The 21,527-nt window shown below is 39.0% G+C and overlaps 1 protein-coding gene across 11 annotated transcripts in view; it reads left to right on the forward strand.

Annotated features, from left to right (window-relative positions):
- The window catches only part of nudt19 (nudix (nucleoside diphosphate linked moiety X)-type motif 19), a 65,743-nt gene that overhangs the window by 36,845 nt on the left and 7,371 nt on the right, over nucleotides 1-21,527 (forward strand). For 5 of the 11 annotated variants that reach the window (XR_005634937.1, XR_005634938.1, XM_039763580.1 and 2 more), the window contains exons 2-3: nucleotides 6,423-6,630; nucleotides 10,649-10,864. Coding sequence is in view for 9 of the 11 variants with exons in the window: in XM_039763580.1 (XP_039619514.1) it covers nucleotides 6,423-6,630; nucleotides 10,649-10,864 (424 nt within the window). In the remaining 2 variants the exon portion in view is untranslated. The remainder of the gene's footprint in view (nucleotides 1-6,422; nucleotides 6,631-10,648; nucleotides 10,865-21,527) is intronic. The other 6 variants (XM_039763585.1, XM_039763586.1, XM_039763587.1 and 3 more) reach the window with 2 other exon arrangements.

Genomic DNA, 21,527 nt, shown 5'->3' on the forward strand with positions numbered 1-21,527 from the left:
CTTCTACCTACGGGAAGATGGAGAATTAGTGATGAGTGAGTGAGTTGAGTGAGTGAGTGAGTGAGTGAGTGAGTGAGGGCTTTGCCTTTTATTAGTATAGATATATAGATAGATATGAGAACAACACTCATATCAATGACAAAACAATTACATTAACAACCATGTTACGTTATTTTTAAAATTTTTCCTTTTCTTTTTAGTACCTTCTTTAACACACTACTTCTCAGCTCAAGCCTTGGTATTCTACTAGTTTTAGATATATATATATATATATATATATATATATGTGTATATATATATATATATATATATATATATATATATATATACTGTGTATATATATATATGCATAGGAGGGGGGACCCAAAAATAACCGGAAATATTTTTAAAATGTGTTTAATTTAATTTTCTGTGCAAACTACAATTAGTCTCCTTCAAAGTACTCTCCATTGGCGGAAATACACTTATCTAACCGTTTGTTCCATTGTTCAAAACATTTTTAAAATTCGTCTGAAGTAATGCCCATTAATGCTCTGGTCGTTTCTTGTTTTACGTCTTGTTTGACGTCTGCAAAACATCTTCCTTTCAAGTCTTTTTTCATCCGAGGGAACAAAAAGAAATCACACGGAGCTAAATCCGGAGAGTAGGGTGGGTGGTTCAGGGCTGTCTTACCATTTCAGTAACAATAGTTTCTGCAACACTTTTTTCAAGAAGAAAACAAAATTTCACTGCCGTGCGTTGCTCACGATAATCGGCCATCGTAAAAAAAACGACGCTTGCACAAAACTACTTTTACAAAATTCACTGAACACAAGCACAACCTTCCCTGACTTGTGAGGAGTGTAACTAGATCACCCTAGTGGCCCAACCACGTACTACAAGTACCAACCTAACAACAACAAAATTCCAGTTATTTTTGGGTCCCCCCTCGTATGTGTGTGTATATGTATATATATATATATATATATATATATATATATATATATAGTGAAGGACATCCGGGTCCCATGCCCACTGCTCATCACTTGTCCAATACAGTCCCCACAGTGAAGCATGGCGGTGGCAGCATCATGCTGTGGGGGTGTTTTTCAGCTGCAGGGACAGGGCGACTGGTTGCAATCGAGGGAATGATGAATGCGCCAAGTACAGGGATATCCTGGACAAAAACCTTCTCCAGAGTGCTAAGGACCTCAGACTGGGCCGAAGGTTTACCTTCCAACAAGACCCTAAGCACACAGCTAAAATAATGAAGGAGTGGCTTCACAACAACTCTGTGACTGTTCTTGAATGCCCAGCCAGAACCCTGACTTAAACCCAATTGAGCATCTCTGGAGAGACCTAAAAATGGCTGTCCACCAATGTTTACCATCCAACCTGACAGAACTGGAGAGGATCTGCAAGGAGGAATGGCAAAGGATCCCCAAATCCAGTTGTGAAAAACTTGTTGCATCTTTCCCAAGAAGACTCATGGCTGTATTAGCTCAAAAGGGTGCTTCTACTAAATACTGAGCAAAGGGTCTGAATACTTAGGACCATGTGATATTTCAGTTTTTCTTTTTTAATAAATCTGCAACAATTTCAAAAATTCTTTTTTTTTGTCTGTCAATATGGGGTGCTGTGTGTAAATTAATTTAAATGATTTTAGCAAATGGCTGCAATATAACAGAGTGAAAAATTGAAGGGGGTCTGAATACTTTCCGTACCCACTGTATAGTCACAATAATGAGACATACTCTGATAAAGGGTTGGGGCAGTCACCCGTATATTCTGGTATCCTGGCTGCAAATTAGTTTTTTATCACAATACACAACACTGATGTGCATACAAATGAGTCCAAAACAAGACTGAGAGAAAAGGGAAAAAGGGCAGGCTTTTAAAAGGAGAGACAGGAAGTGAGGTCATAAGGATTGGGCCCGTGTTCTTCAATTATTAGATCGCACCCAGACGTGACATCACAGGGGCCGTAGCCGGTAAGATCTACTTCCATTGGCTCGGTCCCGGAAGTGACATCAAGAGAGCCAGGTGGAATCTCCCGGGAATGGTCTACAGGAAAGGGAGAAAAAGAGTCCGTGCACTCTGCCACATCCCGGCATGCCTCAGAATTGCCTTCACTCAAGCCCTTTAGCTGCCTCCCATGCACACGTGTGTGACAATATATATATGTAAATTATATTAATATAAATAATCCGGAAAGTATTCAAAGCATATCACTTTTTCCACTTTTTATGTTACAGCCTTATTCCAAAATGGATTAAATACATTTTTTTCCTCAGAATTCTATGCACAACACCCCATAATGTCAACGTGAAAAAAGTTCACTTGAGGTTTTTGCAAATTTATTAAAAATAAAAAAACTGAGAAATCACATGTACATACATATTTACAGCTTTTGTCATGATGCTCAAAATTGAGCTCAGGTGCATCCTGTTTCCCCTGATCATCCTTGAGATGTTTCTGCAGCTTAATTGGAGTCCACCTGTGGTAAATACAGTTGATTGGACATGATTTGGAAAGGCACACACCTGTCTATATAAGGTCCCACAGTTGACAGTTCATGTCAGAGCACAAACCAAGCATGAAATCAAAGGAATTGTCTGTAGACCTCCGAGACAGGATTGTCTTGAGGCACAAGTCTGGGGAAGGTTACAGAAAAATTTCTGCTGCTTTGAAGGTCCCAATGAGCACAGTGGCCTTCATCATTCATAAGTGGATGAAGTTGGAAACCACCAGGACTCTTCCTAGAGCTGCTCGGCCATCTAAACTGAGCGATTGGGGGAGAAGGGCCTTAGTCAGGGAGGTGACCAAGAACCCGATGGTCACTCTGTCAGAACTTCAGAGGTTCTCTGTGGAGAGAGGAGAACCTTCCAGAAGGACAACTATCTCTGCAGCAATCCACCAATCAGACCTGTATGGTAGAGTGGCCCAGCCAGAGCCCAGACTTGAATCCGATTGAACATCTCTGGAGAGATCTTAAAATGGCTGTGCACCGACGCTTCCCATCCAACCTGATGGAGCTCGAGAGGTGCTGCAAAGAGGAATGGGCGAAACTGGCCAAGGATAGGTGTGCCAAGCTTGTGAAATCATATTCAAAAAGACTTGAGGCTGTAATTGCTGCCAAAGGTGCATCAACAGAGTATTGAGCAAAGGCTGTGAATACTTATGTACATGTGATTTCTCAGTTTTTTTTTTATTTTTAAAAAATTCGCAAAAACCTCAAGTAAATTCTTTTCACATGGTCATTATGGGGTGTTGTGTATAGAATTCTGAGGAAAAAAATGAATTTAATCCATTTTGGAATAAGGCTGTAACATAAAAAAAAAAAATATATATATATATATATATATAATGGAGGCAAAGGTTTGTGCTACATTGTTTTATTCCTAAGCTTTCACCAATCCCCCCCCAGGTATCATCATCAGGCAAACATGGTCAGATATACAGGAATCAAATGCAATATACTGTATAGCAAATGAGGGTGTGAGGTTGCGGGGACTGTTGGTAATTAAGTCTTTTTTTATCATTTAGATGTTCATATTTTTAAACTTGCATGTGCTGGATTCATGTCCAATTGTCTGTTAATGGAGTGTTTAGGGTCTGGGAACGGATTAATTCACTTTCCATTATTTCTAAAGGGGAAAATTGATTCAGACTTTGAACAATTCAGAGTTCAAATATCCTCCTTAAAAAATTGAAGTTCGAAGTACAAGGCACCACTGTAGATTTATGATTCAGTATAAAGGTTGTAAACTGTAATTAAATGCTGTTAAAACTAAAAGTCCTTATACATAATTTAATGAAATAATATTTTAAATTTTGAATTTAAGCTCTGTAGTTATTATTAGATCTAATGAGTTAGTATGATCATGAGATGTACCATTTACAATGAGACAAAATCTCATTGTAAATGGGATGAATTTAACAAACAAGTAAAACATTTGTTAAAAGTGTCAATTTCCATGTCAGTGTGTACATTAAAATCTGCTGTCAACAATATATGATCATAGTTTTACCTAAATCAGAAAAAAGCTGCCAAGTTCAGTCATGAACAATGAATATGGCCCTAATGGTCTGTAGACTTAGCACTACAATTATGCCAGAATCTGTTTTTAATATTTTAATTGAGTGCCTAATTTCCCTAAGTATTAGAAGTGGTGTACATTTTTTTCCACAATGATTTATTCCAAGGCTACCTCCTAGTTAGTTTAAGATACATGCTAAGATGTGCCGGGACACCTCATCAGTAATTATTCCTGAGGTCATCGGCTGTTCCTGCTCTCCTGGCTTGAGCCCCAGCAGCAATAGCACATAATTCAGACTCCTGATCCAAAGCCATCTGGAGGCCTTCTCTGCTGCCTCTGTGGTGGCTTTTATTGAGAGTCTGATTTCTAAATTTGGTTTTTGACCTGTATCATTTTTCTGATACTGATTTTGTGTGAGCATACAGTTTTGTATGGGTAAGACAGTGCCCATAGCTCTGTGTATATGAGTAAAAAGGTGCCCATACTCTGTGGGAAATGATGGGTTTAGGGAAAAATACCTTCTGATATACAGTAGATCTGGTGTTGGTGATTTTCACCACAGGAGTGGAAAATAAAAATATTAGAGATGGACATTGTGAACAAATTTGCATATTAATAACCTAATAAAGTTAAAATCACCATCCTTTCTCAGTATTTTAAATACTCTTAATCAGGTTGTTTGTACTTTGTTTTTAAAATTCAAATAAAGCTGTTCTCTCACAGGAGGCTTGGATGAAACCCTGTTTCTCCATGGAAAAAAATTAATTATATGATGTAATGATTATGTGTTTGATTCATTTTATAGAATACATCCTACAAATGACTATTATAGTGTCTACCATTGATGCGTTGAGCAGTGCACAGAAGCCGTTCACATTTTCACACTCTTTGTGACCTATCTCCACAAGTGTGTGTTGGTTTTTGTAATGAATAATTAAGCAAAGGCTAAAACAGCATAGCGCATCTATTTATTGTACTTTTAGTTTTGACTTGTTGTGCTGGATCATCTCTTGGCCCCTGCAGTGTTTTTTTTCCTATATAGCCCATCTGGAGTTTTTTTTGTTTGTTTTTGTCTGTCCCCCTGACTATCTAACCTTACTTCATTTTTTGTTACTTAGTATTGCATAATCTTATTTTTGTTTCATATAAACTTTTTTTTTATCTTAGAAAATCACTTTGAGCTATACCATTTGCATGAAAATGTGATATATAAATAAATGTTGTTGTAGTTGAAAGATTTTATTTTAAAAATACAACTCAAATCAGAACAAGTTGGGATGGTATGGAAAATGTAAATAAAAAAAAAACACTGATTCATTTACTTTGACTTTAATTTCATTGCAGATAGTATGAACCCAAGACTTTCCATGTTTTGTCTGGTCAATATAATTTCATTTGTTAATACTGTAGATCCATTCCTACATTTCAAGCCTGCAGCACATTCCAAAAAAAGTTGGGATGGTAAAGCATTCACCACTTTCTAATGTCACTATTCCTTCTCACAATGCTTAAAAGACATTTTGGCACTGAAAATACCAAGTGATAAAGCATTTCAGTTGTTATTTTGTTTTATATTATTGTATTTTCCTGTAAACGCGTCTTCAGGTGTGCAACAGTACGTGATCGTCATTGTCTCAACTTTTGTTTCAAAAATTCTCCACACATTCTCTAAAGGGGGCAGGTCAGGACTGCAGGCAGGCCAGTCCAGTACCTGTACCACCTTCTTCCGCAGCCATGCCTTTGTAATGTGTGCAGAATGTGGTTTTGCATTGTCTTGTTGAAAAATGCATTGATGTCCCTGAAAAGTAGGTCAACTTGAAGGCAGCATATTTTGCTTTAAAATCTCAATGTACTTTTCTGCATTAATGCTTCCATCGCAGAAGTATAAGTTACATTTACCAAGGGCACAGACATTGCTGATAACAGTCTGGATGGTCCTTTGTGTCTATTGTCCAGAGCACACAGTGTCAATTTCTTCCAAAAAAAAAAAAAAAAGAACCGGAATACATTCATCTGACCACAACACATGTTTTCACTGTGCGATGGTCCATTCCATGTGCCTCCTCATATTGTGTAGTCTGCTTGGGAAGTGGTATTATCCGTGAAAATCACATTAAAAAGTGGATTTTTTTTAATATTTATTTTCAACTATTAATTTAACTAATGCCTGGAAAAATCTGACTGTTTTTTTTTCACAGGAAGCGATTATGTTTTTTATCATACATTTTCTTTTCATTTTATATAGTGACAGTATTTTATTACTTTTTGTATTAATTTGATTAGTCACTGCTGACAGAAAGCTGTGAGTAGACAAGTTTACTTCATACTGGCCTAAAATCTTCATTCAGAATGGATCACTTGGTTGTCTAAATGAAAATATTGTTTTGTTTTTTCCTTATACAGTGGGAAGATCCAATGGCAATCCTAAGCAGTTATAAGACCAAGGCAGTATGGATTGCACCTCCTCAGTTTTATGAGCTTAGCAGATTGTGTAACTTTCTCCAGCTGGAAGATTTACATCAGTTTGCTGTAGGTCGTGGACTGCAAGGGTGTGAAAGATGGATGCCTCTCCAGTTATCATTGGACAATTCGTTAGTCTCTGTATTACCAGGTAGAGATTAAATGTAAATGTGTGTACTATATTAATCTGTTTTTAAAAGTCCAGATCTTTCATTTTGTGCTGTTTATAATCAAAGTCTGAGTATTTGTTAATAATTATAAAAGTTGCACATAATTTATCAATGGGTCTAATTTTGTTAATTTTGTAAATCACATTGTCTTTGTCTGCTACACCTTTAGCAACTGTATTCACCAAAAAACCTTCCATCCCCATTATCTATCTTAGTAATCTGCCTGCTGGTTATTTATTTATTTTTGTTGTCACATATTCCAATTATAGGCAGTATAAGGTACAAGGCATGAATCAATCCTTAATGGAACCTTAGTCTAAAATATCCCATTTTTGTTCCTATGTAATGACAGACATACACATGAAAAATTATTATATAGAAGGAATTCGTTTTTTTTAATGTTGCCAATATAATGGGGAACAATTGTGTTATTCCCTGCCCTTGAAAATGAAATACTAATACTGTACTCCATATTATTTTGCAAAACCTGCTTAGGGAATTGGACCAATGTCCAAAGAGTAAAGGAGAGATATGAGGCAAGAAGTGTCTGTGCTTTTGGTTTTGCTTGTGAGGTTGGCTAGTAATCACATAAACCTGATTAGCGTTTAGAAGAAAACTTGATAGCATGATTTCTTTTGTTTAAATGGAGATTACTTCCAATGTGGTTTCCATTTTTCCAAGTCAGGTAAGTGTATTTTTGCATAATGTTCTTTAGTGAGCAATGGCTCAGAACTTTGTAACAAGTTTACAGCTAAAATGCTAATCACAAATTATATGATGCACGTGCATACAGTAAATATAGAGTTGTATATCCATAAATGATCCTGGAAATATACTGTAAGTCCATTGGCACCATTCTTTTATACAGTTTATTTTTGTTATAAATTGAATTCATACACATGTTCTGATATATTTGAGCCTTGTTCATCCCAAATGTGTTGAGACTGTAGGACAATGCTGTCCTTGCATTGTATTTAATAAGAGATTGTTTTTTATGGTAATAGTAAATGTAAGCATAAGAAGCACTTAGCAAGAAAGCTGAGGCCAGAAATTGCAAAAAAGTGTGCCTTGATAGAACATAAAGCATACAGGGATTAATGCAGCAATTGCTCATAAAGCACAGCTCAACAAAACACTCTGTGCGCTTTCTGGTCTCTAACTTTTTGCAAATGTGCCATTACATCACACTAGGAGTATAATTAATCATTATAACAAGAGGAACAGAAGTGATCATTTGAAAGGGCAGAAAATACTGAAAGAACTATCTTTAAAATTGTTTCTTATAAATAGATATGTATGTATTCAGGAATACGAAAGTGGCATAACACCATAGTGTAACACTTAGAGTGATGAAACAGGCAAAGATGTGAGGAAATTGGTTACAGAATGGGAAATTTTTGTTTACATCATACTTTATTGTTTAAGTTAAATAAATGGCAGTTTAATTTTCATTATATAGTGCCTATTATTCACTCCATTAGAGGTTTTCACATTTTATTGTTATACAACACTAGATCCCAATAGATTTGTTTGTTTTTTTTAACCCGATCAACAGAAAAATACTCTGTGATGTCAGAGTGAAAGTACATTGATGTACTTTAACAATCCAAGCAACTCTGTAAAAAGGTTATTGAAAAGAACAGTCATGGGGATGAGTGCAAGAAAATATTTAAGCCAATAAATATCCTTTGGAGTACAGTTAAAATCGGGGGTCTCGAACTAACCAACCTGGTCCTGGAGTGCTATTGTGGCTAGTGGTTTTCATTCTAAACCAGAATTGGAGACCCCTGAGTTAAATCAGTCTTTATAAAATGGAAAAATTGGCAAAGCTGTCCAGAAAACTTAAGTTGTCATGGTGGCTGAAACTCAAGAGACTAGTATGTACACAATTGTTGTCTAGGTAACTCACTGTAGCTTTATGAGAGATAATAGCAAAGAGAATGACACTGTTTAAAAAATGAATGAATAACCACTTTTCTTGACTGATATGTACAATGACAATAATGGATTTAGCATGAACAATACACAATTCCACATGCTTCAAAATAGTAACTTCACTTGCATTCATTGTCCCTGGGCCTAGTAATAAGGCAATTATCTATACATAATACAAAGCCAATTGTTTAATCACTGTTATACTTGAAGTTCACATCTTTCCAGTTAAAGTGCTGGATTCCACGTTTTTCTATATTTTCCCATTATCTTCACACCTTCCCACATACCCACTGCACAGCCTACTCCAAGTGTGCACTCTCAATCTAAGATCATATATGTTTTAAAGGTCAGGCAATTATCCAGTAAAAATTTAGAATCTTTTACTTTCAAATGTTTATACATTTGCATCTGTATGCTGCATAGAGAGTATTTGCAATGTGAGAGTTTGCAAATAAGCATTCACCACTATTCCAGTGTCTGTTTCCTTCACAAAGTGACATGCATGTTATTATTCAGTATGATTTTTGATATGCCCAGTCAGTTCATTTTGCAAAGAGTTGAAGTTTGGCATTTTAAGGCATATAGACTTAAATCCACAAATTGCAGTGTTCACTTGCTGAGACATTTTACTTTTCAATAAATTCATGCCAGCCTGCTGTGTTTTTTATCAGCTCAATAATGTGTTTTCAGAATGGCAGTTGGCAATGACCAAACAGAAAAACACATATATAAACACATACATACATATACATACACGCTCTAAGCCCTTTTTTATTTGTAGTGGTGAAGGACAGGTTGACAGACGAGATTAGACAGAAGTCCCTTTGGACTATGATGTTTGCTGATGACATTGTGATCTGTAGCGATAGTAGGGAGCAGGTTGAGGAGACCCTGGAGAGGTGGAGATATGCTCTAGAGAGGAACGGAATAAAGGTCAGTAGGAACAAGACAAAATACATGTGTGTAAATGAGAAGGAGGTCAGTGGAATGGTGAGGATACTAGGAGCAGAGTTGGCGAAGGTGGATGAGTTTAAATACTTGGGATCAGCAGTACACAGTAATGGGGATTGTGGAAGAGAGGTGAAAAAGAGAGTGCAGGCTATGTGGAATGGGTGGAGAAGAGTCAGGCAGTCATTATCCAACCCGCTATATCCTAACACAGGGTAACGGGGGTCTGCTGGAGTCAATCAGTAATTTGTGACAGACGAATATCAGCAAGAGTGAAAGGAAAGGTCTACACGACGGTAGATAGACCAGCTATGTTATATGGGTTGGAGACGATGGCACTGACCAGAAAGCCGGAGACAGAGCTGGAGGTAGCAGAGTTAAAGATGCTAAGATTTGCATTGGCTGTGACAAGGTTGGATAGGATTAGAAAGGAGTACATTAGAGGGTCATCTGAAGTTGGACAGTTGTGAGACAAAGTCGGAGAGGCGAGATTGCGTTGGTTTGGACATGTGCAGAGGAGAGATGCTGAGTATACTGGGTGAAGGATTCTAAGGATAGAGTTGCCAGGCAAGAGAAAAAGAGGAAGGCCTAAGAGTGGGTTTATGGATGTGGTGAGAGAGGACATGCAGGTGATGGGTGTAACAGAACAAGATGCAGAGAACAGAAGGATATGAAAGATGATGATCTGTTGTGGCAACCCCTAACAGGAGCAGCTGAAAAAAGAAGAATATTATAATATATAACCTATACTATTCTTGTACTAAAATATATCATCATTAAGAAGGAATAACTTTGACTTGGAAAACACCAAACCTATCCCCTAAAGAGTCTTTTTTTCTGTTTGGTCATTTTAAAAAAAGCCAAATTTAATCCATTGTGATTCAGTGTTTTTTTTTCTGTTTGGTCATTTTAAAAAAAGCCAAATTTAATCCACTGTGATTCAGTGTTGTATAATGGTGCCTTTTATAGGCACTGTACATGTTTATTTTTAAAACAGCTTGTGGATCTTGCCTATTCCTGAGAACATTTTTACCAGCTTGTTAATTTACTGAAGATTTTATCTTTATTTTTCTTAATTAGGCAAAACTGTATAAAACTCATTTTGTTATCTTTTAGGTGATGCATTATATCCTGAGAACCCAGACTGGATTGATAATGGTGTAACCTTTCCATTTGTAGAGAAGTCAGATCTGCAAGAAAAAGTCTGTGCTCTTCACCGTTTGGAGTTCGAGAGTCTTTACAGCATTACAGTGCACGTCAACATCTTTCCAAAATACAAACATGTAAATCCTAAATGCATACTATTTGGAAAGTCAACAGGATACAATACAAGTAATCATTAATTATGAAAATAAAATCTGTCCTATATATTAAAACTTCACAATTTTATATCTTTTATTTTCTGTTTTCTTGATGATCCGTTTATCAAAGAAGTACCTTTCTTAGAATGATTCTAAATGTAAGTGAAGTTTGTCTTCTGCCACCAGCTGGTCAATGAAGGTTTATTGCAAATTATTATGTGTATTATACAGTCATTTATTTAATGTCAAACATTTTGACATTGGCTACTACTGGTGCTGCCACCATACAGTACCAGGGTACTGCGTTTAAATCCTAGCCAACTGTATAGGTCTTGTATTGGGTAGCATAGCAGCAAATTAGGTTTCCACTTATACCATAAGTTTTTTTTTTCTTCTTCTTCAATTCTGAACAGAATAGGTGGTTAGACTGATTTATATTTTCTCAAACTGTTTTTTTCCTGGACCTACAGAAACAGAAGGTCACAGGGGACAGAGCCTATTTCTGCTCATACAGGTACAGACGCTGAACAGGACATTAGTTCATTGCAGAACACACTAACATCTTCCCAGCTAAGCAAATTTAGAATCAACAATCATCTTAACTTGTATGTCTTTAGGAGGGAACCAGAAAATATAAAGAAAATCCACACAAGTTTTTGGACAAAATGCAGATTCCTCATTTATAATGCCTTTAGTCAGTATTTGAAACCTGAACCCCCTAATTATGGGACAACAGTAATATGCATACATTATATAGTGAAAAATAAAATGAATTGTTTAAGGCTAGGTCAAATTAATTATTTGTATTTATATTTTTATTTCTTACTATTTCATATATAAAAATTATGTTCTACATATGCAAACAAGCTATTTAGTGTCTTGTAGAAGAGGGCTTGCCATCTTATCATATAAACCTATTTTTTGTTTTGCATAAATTCATTCACATTTAATGTACTCTGATATGGTCCATTTGAATTTGCTTGTGGTCTTTTTTAATGTACCAGCATTTTATAGTATACAACGAACATTTTCTCAAAGATCATACTTGTCATACTCAACATATTGTGACTCTTGTTAACTATTGTGTTTCTTTTTAAGTAGACTCATTCTAGAGGTTGTCTAATGACAATATGCTACCTTCCTTCCCTAGTCACTAAAGGTTCAATTAAAACATTAAACATTGCTCTTACTGTCTATGCTATTGAAATTATTTGAAGTATAATATTAAAAACTACCCAAAAATTGCTTTTTGAAGTTTGACTGAGGCAGAAACTACAAAATCTTCTATAGGACTTGAGGCAGCTGCTGAAAGTCTTATTTTGCACTGTTTCGTGTAACTATAACATGCAGAATAGTGTTAACCACTGTTCATTCTGAACACATTGCACCCTGTTAATAACCACTTGTGAAACAAGTAGTTGACTCTTTCATAGGTACACAAATAACTGTAATAATTCAGGAAGTGAACATAAACATTAGGATTTGAATATTTAACATGGTGTTCCTAGCCTGGGACAAATGACTGTGCATTACATTAGCTTTACAATTACACTTAAGCAAGAATAGCAACACAAATTAAGATGCTTTTTTTTCTTTTGAGAAGATTTAGATTGCTGTTCTTATTTCTAGTAGCAATATTTCCTGATGAAGTCTGTACTTCATTGATAAAACAAAACAGTTCTTCATTGTATTAATTTTCAATAACTGACATACTTGAATAACTGCCAACGGTTTAGTCAGAGCACACCAACTCCTCCTCCCCCTCCACTTGCATTCCTCCTCATTCCCAAGCAGTTTGCACGCGGTTGTTGGGGGTGTAGGGCTAGGTTTTGGGATGTACTCCAGCTGAGCACAACTCGGGGACGGTTCTGCTCTCTCAGATTGTGAGGCCATCCTATGTGTTCCCAGGAGCCCTATGAGCTCTGTCACATTCATAAACTCTATACCCCAGACGGGCTGGGTGAAACCATGGGCCAGAGCTTTAAGGAGCAGGTAGCAGGCAACCTGCTCTTATTACTTGGTAGGGCTTGTTCTCATGTGGTCGTAACCATTGCCCATAAGGACCAGGCTTGTTTTTGGGTCGGCTGCTCTGGGTCCAACCTCCAGTTTCTGACATTACTCACCTGCCAACTCTGGGGTACCCCTAAGTGGAAATCGGGGGTGTGTTTTCACAGGGAGGCGGTCACTGTAACCCGAGAGAGCTTAATAAGGCCTTTTTACCTTCCCCCTCTGGAGCAGCCCAATTCTGTGAGCCCCTCCCACACACTCCCTGACCCGCCTTGGTTGTCCAGCTAAGCGTGCCAGGAGCAGAGCCTGTTCCAGGTCTCTCCGAGCCATGGGACATCCTCCCCGCCTAAAAACTCGGCCACGGTACGCTCCCACCTGGGTATGTTGCAGGTCCTGTGTCCTTCTCTTCCGGGATCTTTCCATCCTGCTGGCTATGCCACTGTCACAATCTTGACCACAAGTCATAGCAAGGTTTGGAGCAGCCACCTGTATAATTGGTATCCCGGCTGCAAAATCGTAAAAATGTTACATAGCACTGATGTGCAGAAAACTAGTCCAAAACAGAACTGAGGGAATAGGGAAAAGGTGGAGGCTTTTAAAGGAGAAAACAGGAAGTAAGGTCAAAGGGGTTGGGCTCATAAGGGTCTTGAACCATAGGCTCGAGCCTGGACGTGACATCACAGGGACCGGAGCCGGCAAGGTCTTCTTCGATAGGCTCGGACCCGGAAGTGACGTCAAGAAGACCAGGTGGAATCTCCTGTGAATGGTCTGCAGGAAAGGTGTGTGTGTATGTAGCTGTATACAGTGCATCCGGAAAGTAATCACAGCGCATCACTTTTTCCACATTTTGTTATGTTACAGCCTTATTCTAAAATGGATTAAGTTCATTTTTTCTCACACACAACACCCCATAATGACATCGTGAAAAAAGTTTACTTCATTAAAAATAAAAAAATTGAGAAAACACATGTATATAAGTATTCACAGCCTTTGCCATGAAGCTTAAAATTGTGCTCAGGTGCATCTTCTTTCCACTGATCATCCTTGAGATGTTTCTGCAACTTAATTGGAGTCTACCTGTGGTAAATTCAGTTGATTGGACATGATTTGGAAAGGCACACACCTGTCTATATAAGGTTCCACAGTTGACAGTTCATGTCAGAGCACAAACCAAGCATGAAGTCAAAGGAATTGCCTGTAGACCTCCGGGACAGGATTGTCTCGAGGCACAAATCTGGGGAAAGTTACAGAAAAATGTCTGCTGCTTTGAAGGTCCCAGTGAGCACAGTGGCCTTCATCACCCGTAAGTGGAAGAAGTTCAAAACCACCAGGACTCTTCCTAGAGCTGGCCGGCCATCTAAACTGAGCGATCAGGGGAGAAGGGCCTTAGTCAGGGAGGCGACAAAGAACCTGATGGTTACTCTGTCAGAGCTCCAGAGGTCCTCTGTGGAGAGAGGAGAACCTTCCAGAAGGACAACCATCTCTGCAGCAATCCACCAATCAGGCCTGTATGATAGAGTGGCCAGACGCAAGCAACTCCTTAGTAAAAGGCACATAGCAGCCCGCCTGGAGTTTGCCAAAAGGCACCTGAAGGACTCTCGGACCATGAGAAACAAAATTATCTGGTCTGATGAGACAAAGATTGAACTCTTTGGTGTGAATGCCAGGCGTCACATTTGGTGGAAGCCAGGCACCACTCATCACCAGGCCAATACCATCCCTACAGTGAAGCATGGTGGTGGCAGCATCATGCTGTGGGGATGTTTTTCAGCGGCAGGAACTGGGAGACAAGACAGGATAAACGGAAAGATGACTGCAGCAATGTACAGAGACATCCTGGATGAAAACTTGCACCAGAGCGCTCTTGACCTCAGACTGGGGCGACAGTTCATCTTTCAGCAGGTCAACGACCTTAAGCAAACAGCCAAGATATCAAGGGAGTGCCTTCAGGACAAGTCTGTGAATGTCCTTGAGTGGTCCAGCCAGAGCCCAGACTTGAATCCGATTGAACATCTCTGGTGAGATCTTAAAATGGCTGTGCACTGACGTTTCCCATCCAACCTGATGGAGCTTGAGAGGTGCTGCAAAGAGGAATGGGTAAAACTGGCCAAGGATAGGTGTGCCAAGCTTATGAAATCATATTCAAAAAGACTTGAGGCAGAAATTGCTGCCCAAGGTGCATCGACAAAGTATTGAGCAAAGGCTGTGAATACTTATGTCCATATGATTTCTCTGTTTTTTTATCTATCTATCTATCTATCTATCTATATATATATAACTCACTAAGGGCAAGCAAGACAGAGAGCGTACGCAAGACAGAGAGCCCCGCCCACCAACTCTAAGACCATGGGATACGCACGACAGAGCCCCGCCTGCCATCTCTAATCCTACTTCCGTGTCCACAGTCGCTCTTGATCCAACAGCAATAATTTGCAAACAAACAAAGATAACTGGCAGTAACTGTGCAAAATTTACAATTGGTATGCCAGTATGAAAAGATAAGTTTTGAGGGTAGCTGATGTACATTAGAGAGAAGAGAATTCCTGAGTTGAGGAGCACTATGAGAGACGCTCCAGCTCCCCTAGCGCAGATTTTCATGTGTGGTACAGAAAGTACAGCTGCAGATGAGAATTAGAGTGAGCGAGATGAGTTTCAGCCTGTAGGAGATCAGTGAGGTTGTGGAGAGCTTTAAATGTTAAGAGCAGTATTTAGTATTGTATTCTGTAGTTCAGGGAGCCGGTGAAGTTGAAAGAGAATAGGTGTACTATGTTCAGTGGATTTAGAACAGCAGGTTATTATCCTGGCAGCAGAATTTTGAATAAATTGTAAGCGATGGATACGTTTTTGTGGGAAGACAGATAGAATACCATTACAGTAATATATACGTGAGGTGACTTGGGCATTAACCAGTACTTTAGCACTGTGTTGCGTAAGGACAGGACGAAGTCTAGAAATGTTTCGGAGATGGAAGAAAGCAGTCCGAGAAATGTTACTTATACAGAAGGAATTATTTAATAATAATAATAATTATTATTTAATAATCGCCATTATTAGTGTATAAATTGTATAAATAATTGCATGTAAACGATTCACCAAAATCTGTTGTATGTAAACAATACTGTTTAAAACATTATTGTTTTTTCATCAGAAAACCCAGTTTCCACGCCTACCTGTATTAGTTTAAATGGCACTTTTACCAGTCGCAATAGGGCGGACGCGCTGACTCATCATGTCAACTGGGCAACACAGTGAATGTGACGTCTATCTATACAGTACTGTGCAAAAGTTTTAGGCAGGTGTGAAAAAAATGCTGTTTCATGTCATGGCAAGATTGAGCACAGCAACAAGACACAAAGTAGTTATACTGCATCAGCAAGGTCTCTCCCAGACAAAGATTTCAAAGCAGACTGGGGTTTCAAGATGTGCTGTTCAAGCTCTTTTGAAGAAGCACAAAGAAACGGGCAATGTTGAGGATCGTAGACACAGTGGTCGGCCAAGGAAACAGTGCAGCAGATGAAGGACACATCAAGCTTATTACCCTTCAAAATCGGAAGATGTCCAGCAGTGCCATCAGCTCAGAACTGGCAGAAACCAGTGGGACCCAGGTACAACCATCTATTGTCCTGAGAAGTCTGGCCAGAAGTGGTCTTCATGGAAGAGTTGCAGTCAAAAAGCCATACCTCCGACATGGAAACAAGGCCAAGCTACTCAAGTATGCACAAAAATATAGGAACTGGGGTGCAGAAAAATGGCAGCAGGTGCTCTGGACTGATGAGTCAAAATTTCAAATATTTGGCTGTAGCAGAAGGCAGTTTGTTCGTCGAAGGGCTGGAGAGCGATACTCATTATTGTCTGCAGGCAACAGTGAAGCATGGTGGAGGTTCCTTGAATTTTTGGGGCTGCATTTCTGCAAATGGAGTTGGAGATTTGGTCAGGATTATTGGTGTTCTCAATGCTGAGAAATACAGGCAGATAGTTATCGATCATGCAGTACCATCAGGGAGGCATATGATTGGCCCCAAATTTATTCTGCAGCAGGACAACGACCCCAAACATACAGCCAAAGTCATTCAGAACTATCTTGAACGTAAAGAAAAACAAGAAGTCCTGGAAGTGATGGTATGGCCCCCAGAGAGCCCTGATCTCAGCATCATCGAGTGTGTCTGAGATTACATGAAGAGACAGAAGGATGTGAGGAAGCCTACATCCAGAGAAGATCTGTGGTTAGTTCTCCAAGATGTTTGGAACAACCTACCAGACGAGTTCCTTCAAAAACTATGTGCAAGTGTACCTAGAAGAACTGGTGCTGTTTTGAAGGCAAAGGGTGGTCACACCAAATATTGATTTGATTTAGATTTCTCTTTTGTTCATTCACTGCATTTTGTTGATTGATGAAAATAAATGATTAACACTCCCATTTTTGAAAGCATTCCTTGTTTACAGCATTTTTTCACACCTGCCTAAAACTTTTGCACAGTACTGTATATGTCTGTGTTTTCCGTAGGAAGGTACTCTCTCAACCATTGGCATTGGTTTCACTCCTTGCTGTTTTCATTATACTGCGACGGTGGTTTCCTAAGCCTTTGTTATACTGAATTCCTTTCTCACCGTTTTCCGTTCCTATTCTGACACCGCCGTATGCTACAGCCGGCTTCGGCTAGTTTTTAATAAATTTGCAAAAACCTCAAGTAAACTTTTTTGACATGATGATTATGGGGTGTTGTGTGTAGAATTCTGAGGAAAAAAATGAATTTAATCCATTTTGGAATAAGGCTGTAACATAACAAAATGTGGAAAAAGTGATGTGCTGTGAATACTTTCTGGATGCACTGTATATATGTGTTGTGGTGTATGGCCGGCCATTTATCCTGGCCAATACCCCCAAGCCGCCAGATGGAGCCCTCAGTGCAGTATGGAGGTTCCCCGAATACCAGCAGGGCATCATGGACATTGCAGTTTTTATACGCAGCCCTGCTGGATGCCATGGGGGCCACTAGGAGATGCTGCAGGGAGGAACAATGGGTATTTTCCCTACACCCCGGTAGCACACATGGACTAGGAGAATGATGTGCTTCCGGGGTAAAGAAAAGGACTTTTTACCTGACCCGGAAGTGATTGAGGATCACATGGACTGGGGATTGGGAACACTTCCGGGTCAGGGTATCTAAAAAGACTGTGGGAGCTCCCAGACGGCGAGCTGAGCTGGGTGGAAGGGTGGCAATGCGTCTGGGAGTTGGAGGATTGGTTATTGTTATTGTATTGTGTAATTTATGAGTATAGTGGTGGAGAGTGTGCTTTGTGCACTGTGGCAATTTAATAAAGTCAAATCTTGGACTTTTACCTGGTGTCTGGAGTCGTGGACAGGGGTTTAAGGGAGCGAGAGCACCCCCTATCTGTCACAGTGTATATAGGTATATATATATATGTAAATGTATATTATGAGGGGCCGTTCAGGAAAAAAAAACATTGGTTCATAAATATATAAATTGGTTCAGATACATTGGTTTGAATACATCCGTTCAGATATATACATTGGTTGATATACATTGGTTAGGATATATATATATATATATATATATATATATATATATATATATATATTGGTGTAAATAGATCAGTTTAGATAAATACATCCGTTCAGATATATATATTGGTTGAGATTGATCCGTTTGTATATATAGGTCGGTTCAGATATATACTTTGGTTGGAATTTATGGGTAGGCACAGCGCTCATCATCTCCCCTTCGCTTCATCATTGCTTCAATATTGTCATTATTGCATAAAGGCTTCCTTTCTGTTATTTTATTTATTTATTTATTTTTACAAATTGCTTTGAGTAGTAACAAAGGCGCTATAAAAATGTAAGGAATTATTATTATTATACGTGTGAATGTGTGATCAAATTCAGCTGCTGCATAGTGGGGTATAAATAGGGATACTATGTGCTCGACAATACCACGAGTTCATTGAAATAAATATACAGCAAGGTGCGCACGCAATACAAACATAATGTGTATATTATTGAAGTAATGGTTCATATAAATTGATTATATACACATTTTTAACAAGTTGAGAGATGGTTAAAACGCACAAAATTATACATGTATTTCTTTATAGGTCACATATAGTGTATGTATATTATTAAAATAATGATATAAAAATCATATAAAATGGTATAGAATCTGTGCGTCGTAGATTGCTTTAAAATAATCTTACGGCACAGCTGTGAACCATTGAAAATCGCTGATCTTAATCAATCAATAAATATTTGAACAGGTGTTCTAAAATATCTGTGCCTCATAGAATTCAGTGTCCCTTCTCTTAGGTGCATTGAAATGGAGAAGCATCCACTTGCAGAGCCACAGCACCATACGTCACCGCAGTTTTAGACCTGGAAGTGACGTTACCATTTCTAGGCAAGGCGAATACAAGTCTCAGTTTTTAGCACGAGTGCAGCATTTTCGAGCTGAAAACAAAATATGACACAAAACTGTATTGTTGTTATTATTATTATTTTATTATTATTATTATTACTGTTATTCTTAATTATAATTATAAAACTGTACATTTTGCAAAACATTTTTCAAAACAGTGTCTAAAGTTAATGTTACATTTGTAACGATTTGTATGTAATCTTTGGCTGGCGAGTAAATTGTTAATGACTGCAACACTGGTTACGGTGTTTTGCTTCATAAAAACTGGGGAAATCAACACTTAATGTTGCATTTTCATAAAAATAGGATAAAAATGCATTTTTCCCAAATTTCAGTCCATGTTCTTGATGAACGGAAAATTCCCAGTAATTTAAGACGATATTTCAACCTAAATTAGGATCTTTTTTGTTCCGTTTTATGGTTTGTTATATCTATATATGTAATTCACTAAGGCAAGACACCCATGGAAAGCACCCCAGAAGGGGCGTGGATTCACTAAGCCACCGACAAGTAAGACACCTATGGCGCACGAACGAAGGAGCCACGGCCACCAACTCCAAGACCATTGGATACGACGACAACTCGCAGAGCTATGCCCACCAACTCGGACACGACGACACAAAAAAAACGGCGTCATTTATATTCGTCTGTCGTAGAGGCTACATATGCACCTCGGACCCACGTTGACTGTTCATAGATGCATGTTTCTCGCGGAGGTGAATCGCCATATGCAGCGTGTAAAACGATTTACCAATTGTATTCCATGGGATCCTTAAAACAATCCTTTACAACTGAGGTTAAAACACAATGAAGTCAGCAGTCTTTAAAAACCGAGTTTTCGGTTATGACGCACAACCATGTGCACCATAGCAGACAGACTGTTTTACATGCTACATACAGCAATTCGCATCCGCGACAAACATGCGTCTTCTTGGATGCAGGAACATGAAAGACGTTTCCCTGCCCACCAACACTCCTTTTTCACCGGCCCGCGTCTACCCTCACTCTCTAGGCATTCACACTGCTTGCCCATGTGCCCAGATGCAAAAACTCACCGACCACCCAGTTAGTCCCTTTTGCCTGTGCTTGGAGTCCACATGCACATCCGAGCCATGTTGACTTTTCATTATTCTTTTCGGTTTCGACATCCGACCGCGTCCACCATGAAAAACCATGCGAAAGGAACAACGAAGCCCCGCCCAGAAACTCTACCCCTCCTCCCACGTGCTCAGGAATGCACCTCAGACCTCTGCCCGCCAACTCAAACAGCTTATTAAACACATACTCACTTGCTTTGGTCTGTGCTGCAGTCCAAATCCAGCTGTGAGCCACGTTGACTATTCTTTTGCCCTCCATGGCTACCGCTTCAAATGTATTTCATGGAAACAACTCTTCTTTCAATGTTATAGAAATTCCTGCTTCAGGTAACTGTTTGTTTCTATCAGTCGGGTTTTTTTGGAAAAATGTCATTGACGCAACTGTTGCTCTCAAACTTCGTAACATGGCTGTTAGCTTTGTTTGCCAACATTGGGATAACTTCGATGACGTAGTCTCCGTTGTTTTTGGTCACAGAGGCATTGTCATGTAGTCTGCTCAACAATACGCTGACTACATTAATACTTCCGGAGTCTATAGTGTTGAGGCAGAAATTGTGGCAATGTCCCAAATCCTTCCAGTTACTATCAGCATTTACAGTACTTCCAAGAGCGTCCTCATGCCTCTCCTCGAGTTTACAATCCGGCCCAGCGTCTCTTCATATCCCTGCTCTTTAGCGGTCCTTTGGATCATGGGCATTACGAAGTTCTCATGCCTCTCAAATACCCAAGTGATAACCTTCTGGTGACATCTTTTGACTCTGTTGGTATGTGCACACCCACTTGCTTGCCACACTAATGTGACGTCACCTGCCCACTCTCCTCTTCCTGAAAAACATTTAAAGACACACTCCCCTGAACACACGCATTCCACACAGGACTTTCAATGCACCTTTTGTTCCAAAAGCTTCAGAGGGCACAGATATCTGAACGCACATTTAAAAAAACACATCACTAACCGAATGATGCAATGTAAACATTGCCAACAATGCTTCGAGACAACTTGTGCTCTCAAAAAACACTCATTCCACTCTCACCTTCAATTGCACATTTTGTACCGAGGACTTCACGGGTGAGATGGATCTCCACAACCATATGCAGATCCATTCCACACAAAGATTTGTATGCAAAATTTGCAACAAACACTTTCACGCACACA

The sequence above is a fragment of the Polypterus senegalus genome, chromosome 9, assembly GCF_016835505.1.
Source record: "Polypterus senegalus isolate Bchr_013 chromosome 9, ASM1683550v1, whole genome shotgun sequence".
In the NCBI taxonomy this organism is placed as follows: domain Eukaryota; kingdom Metazoa; phylum Chordata; class Cladistia; order Polypteriformes; family Polypteridae; genus Polypterus; species Polypterus senegalus.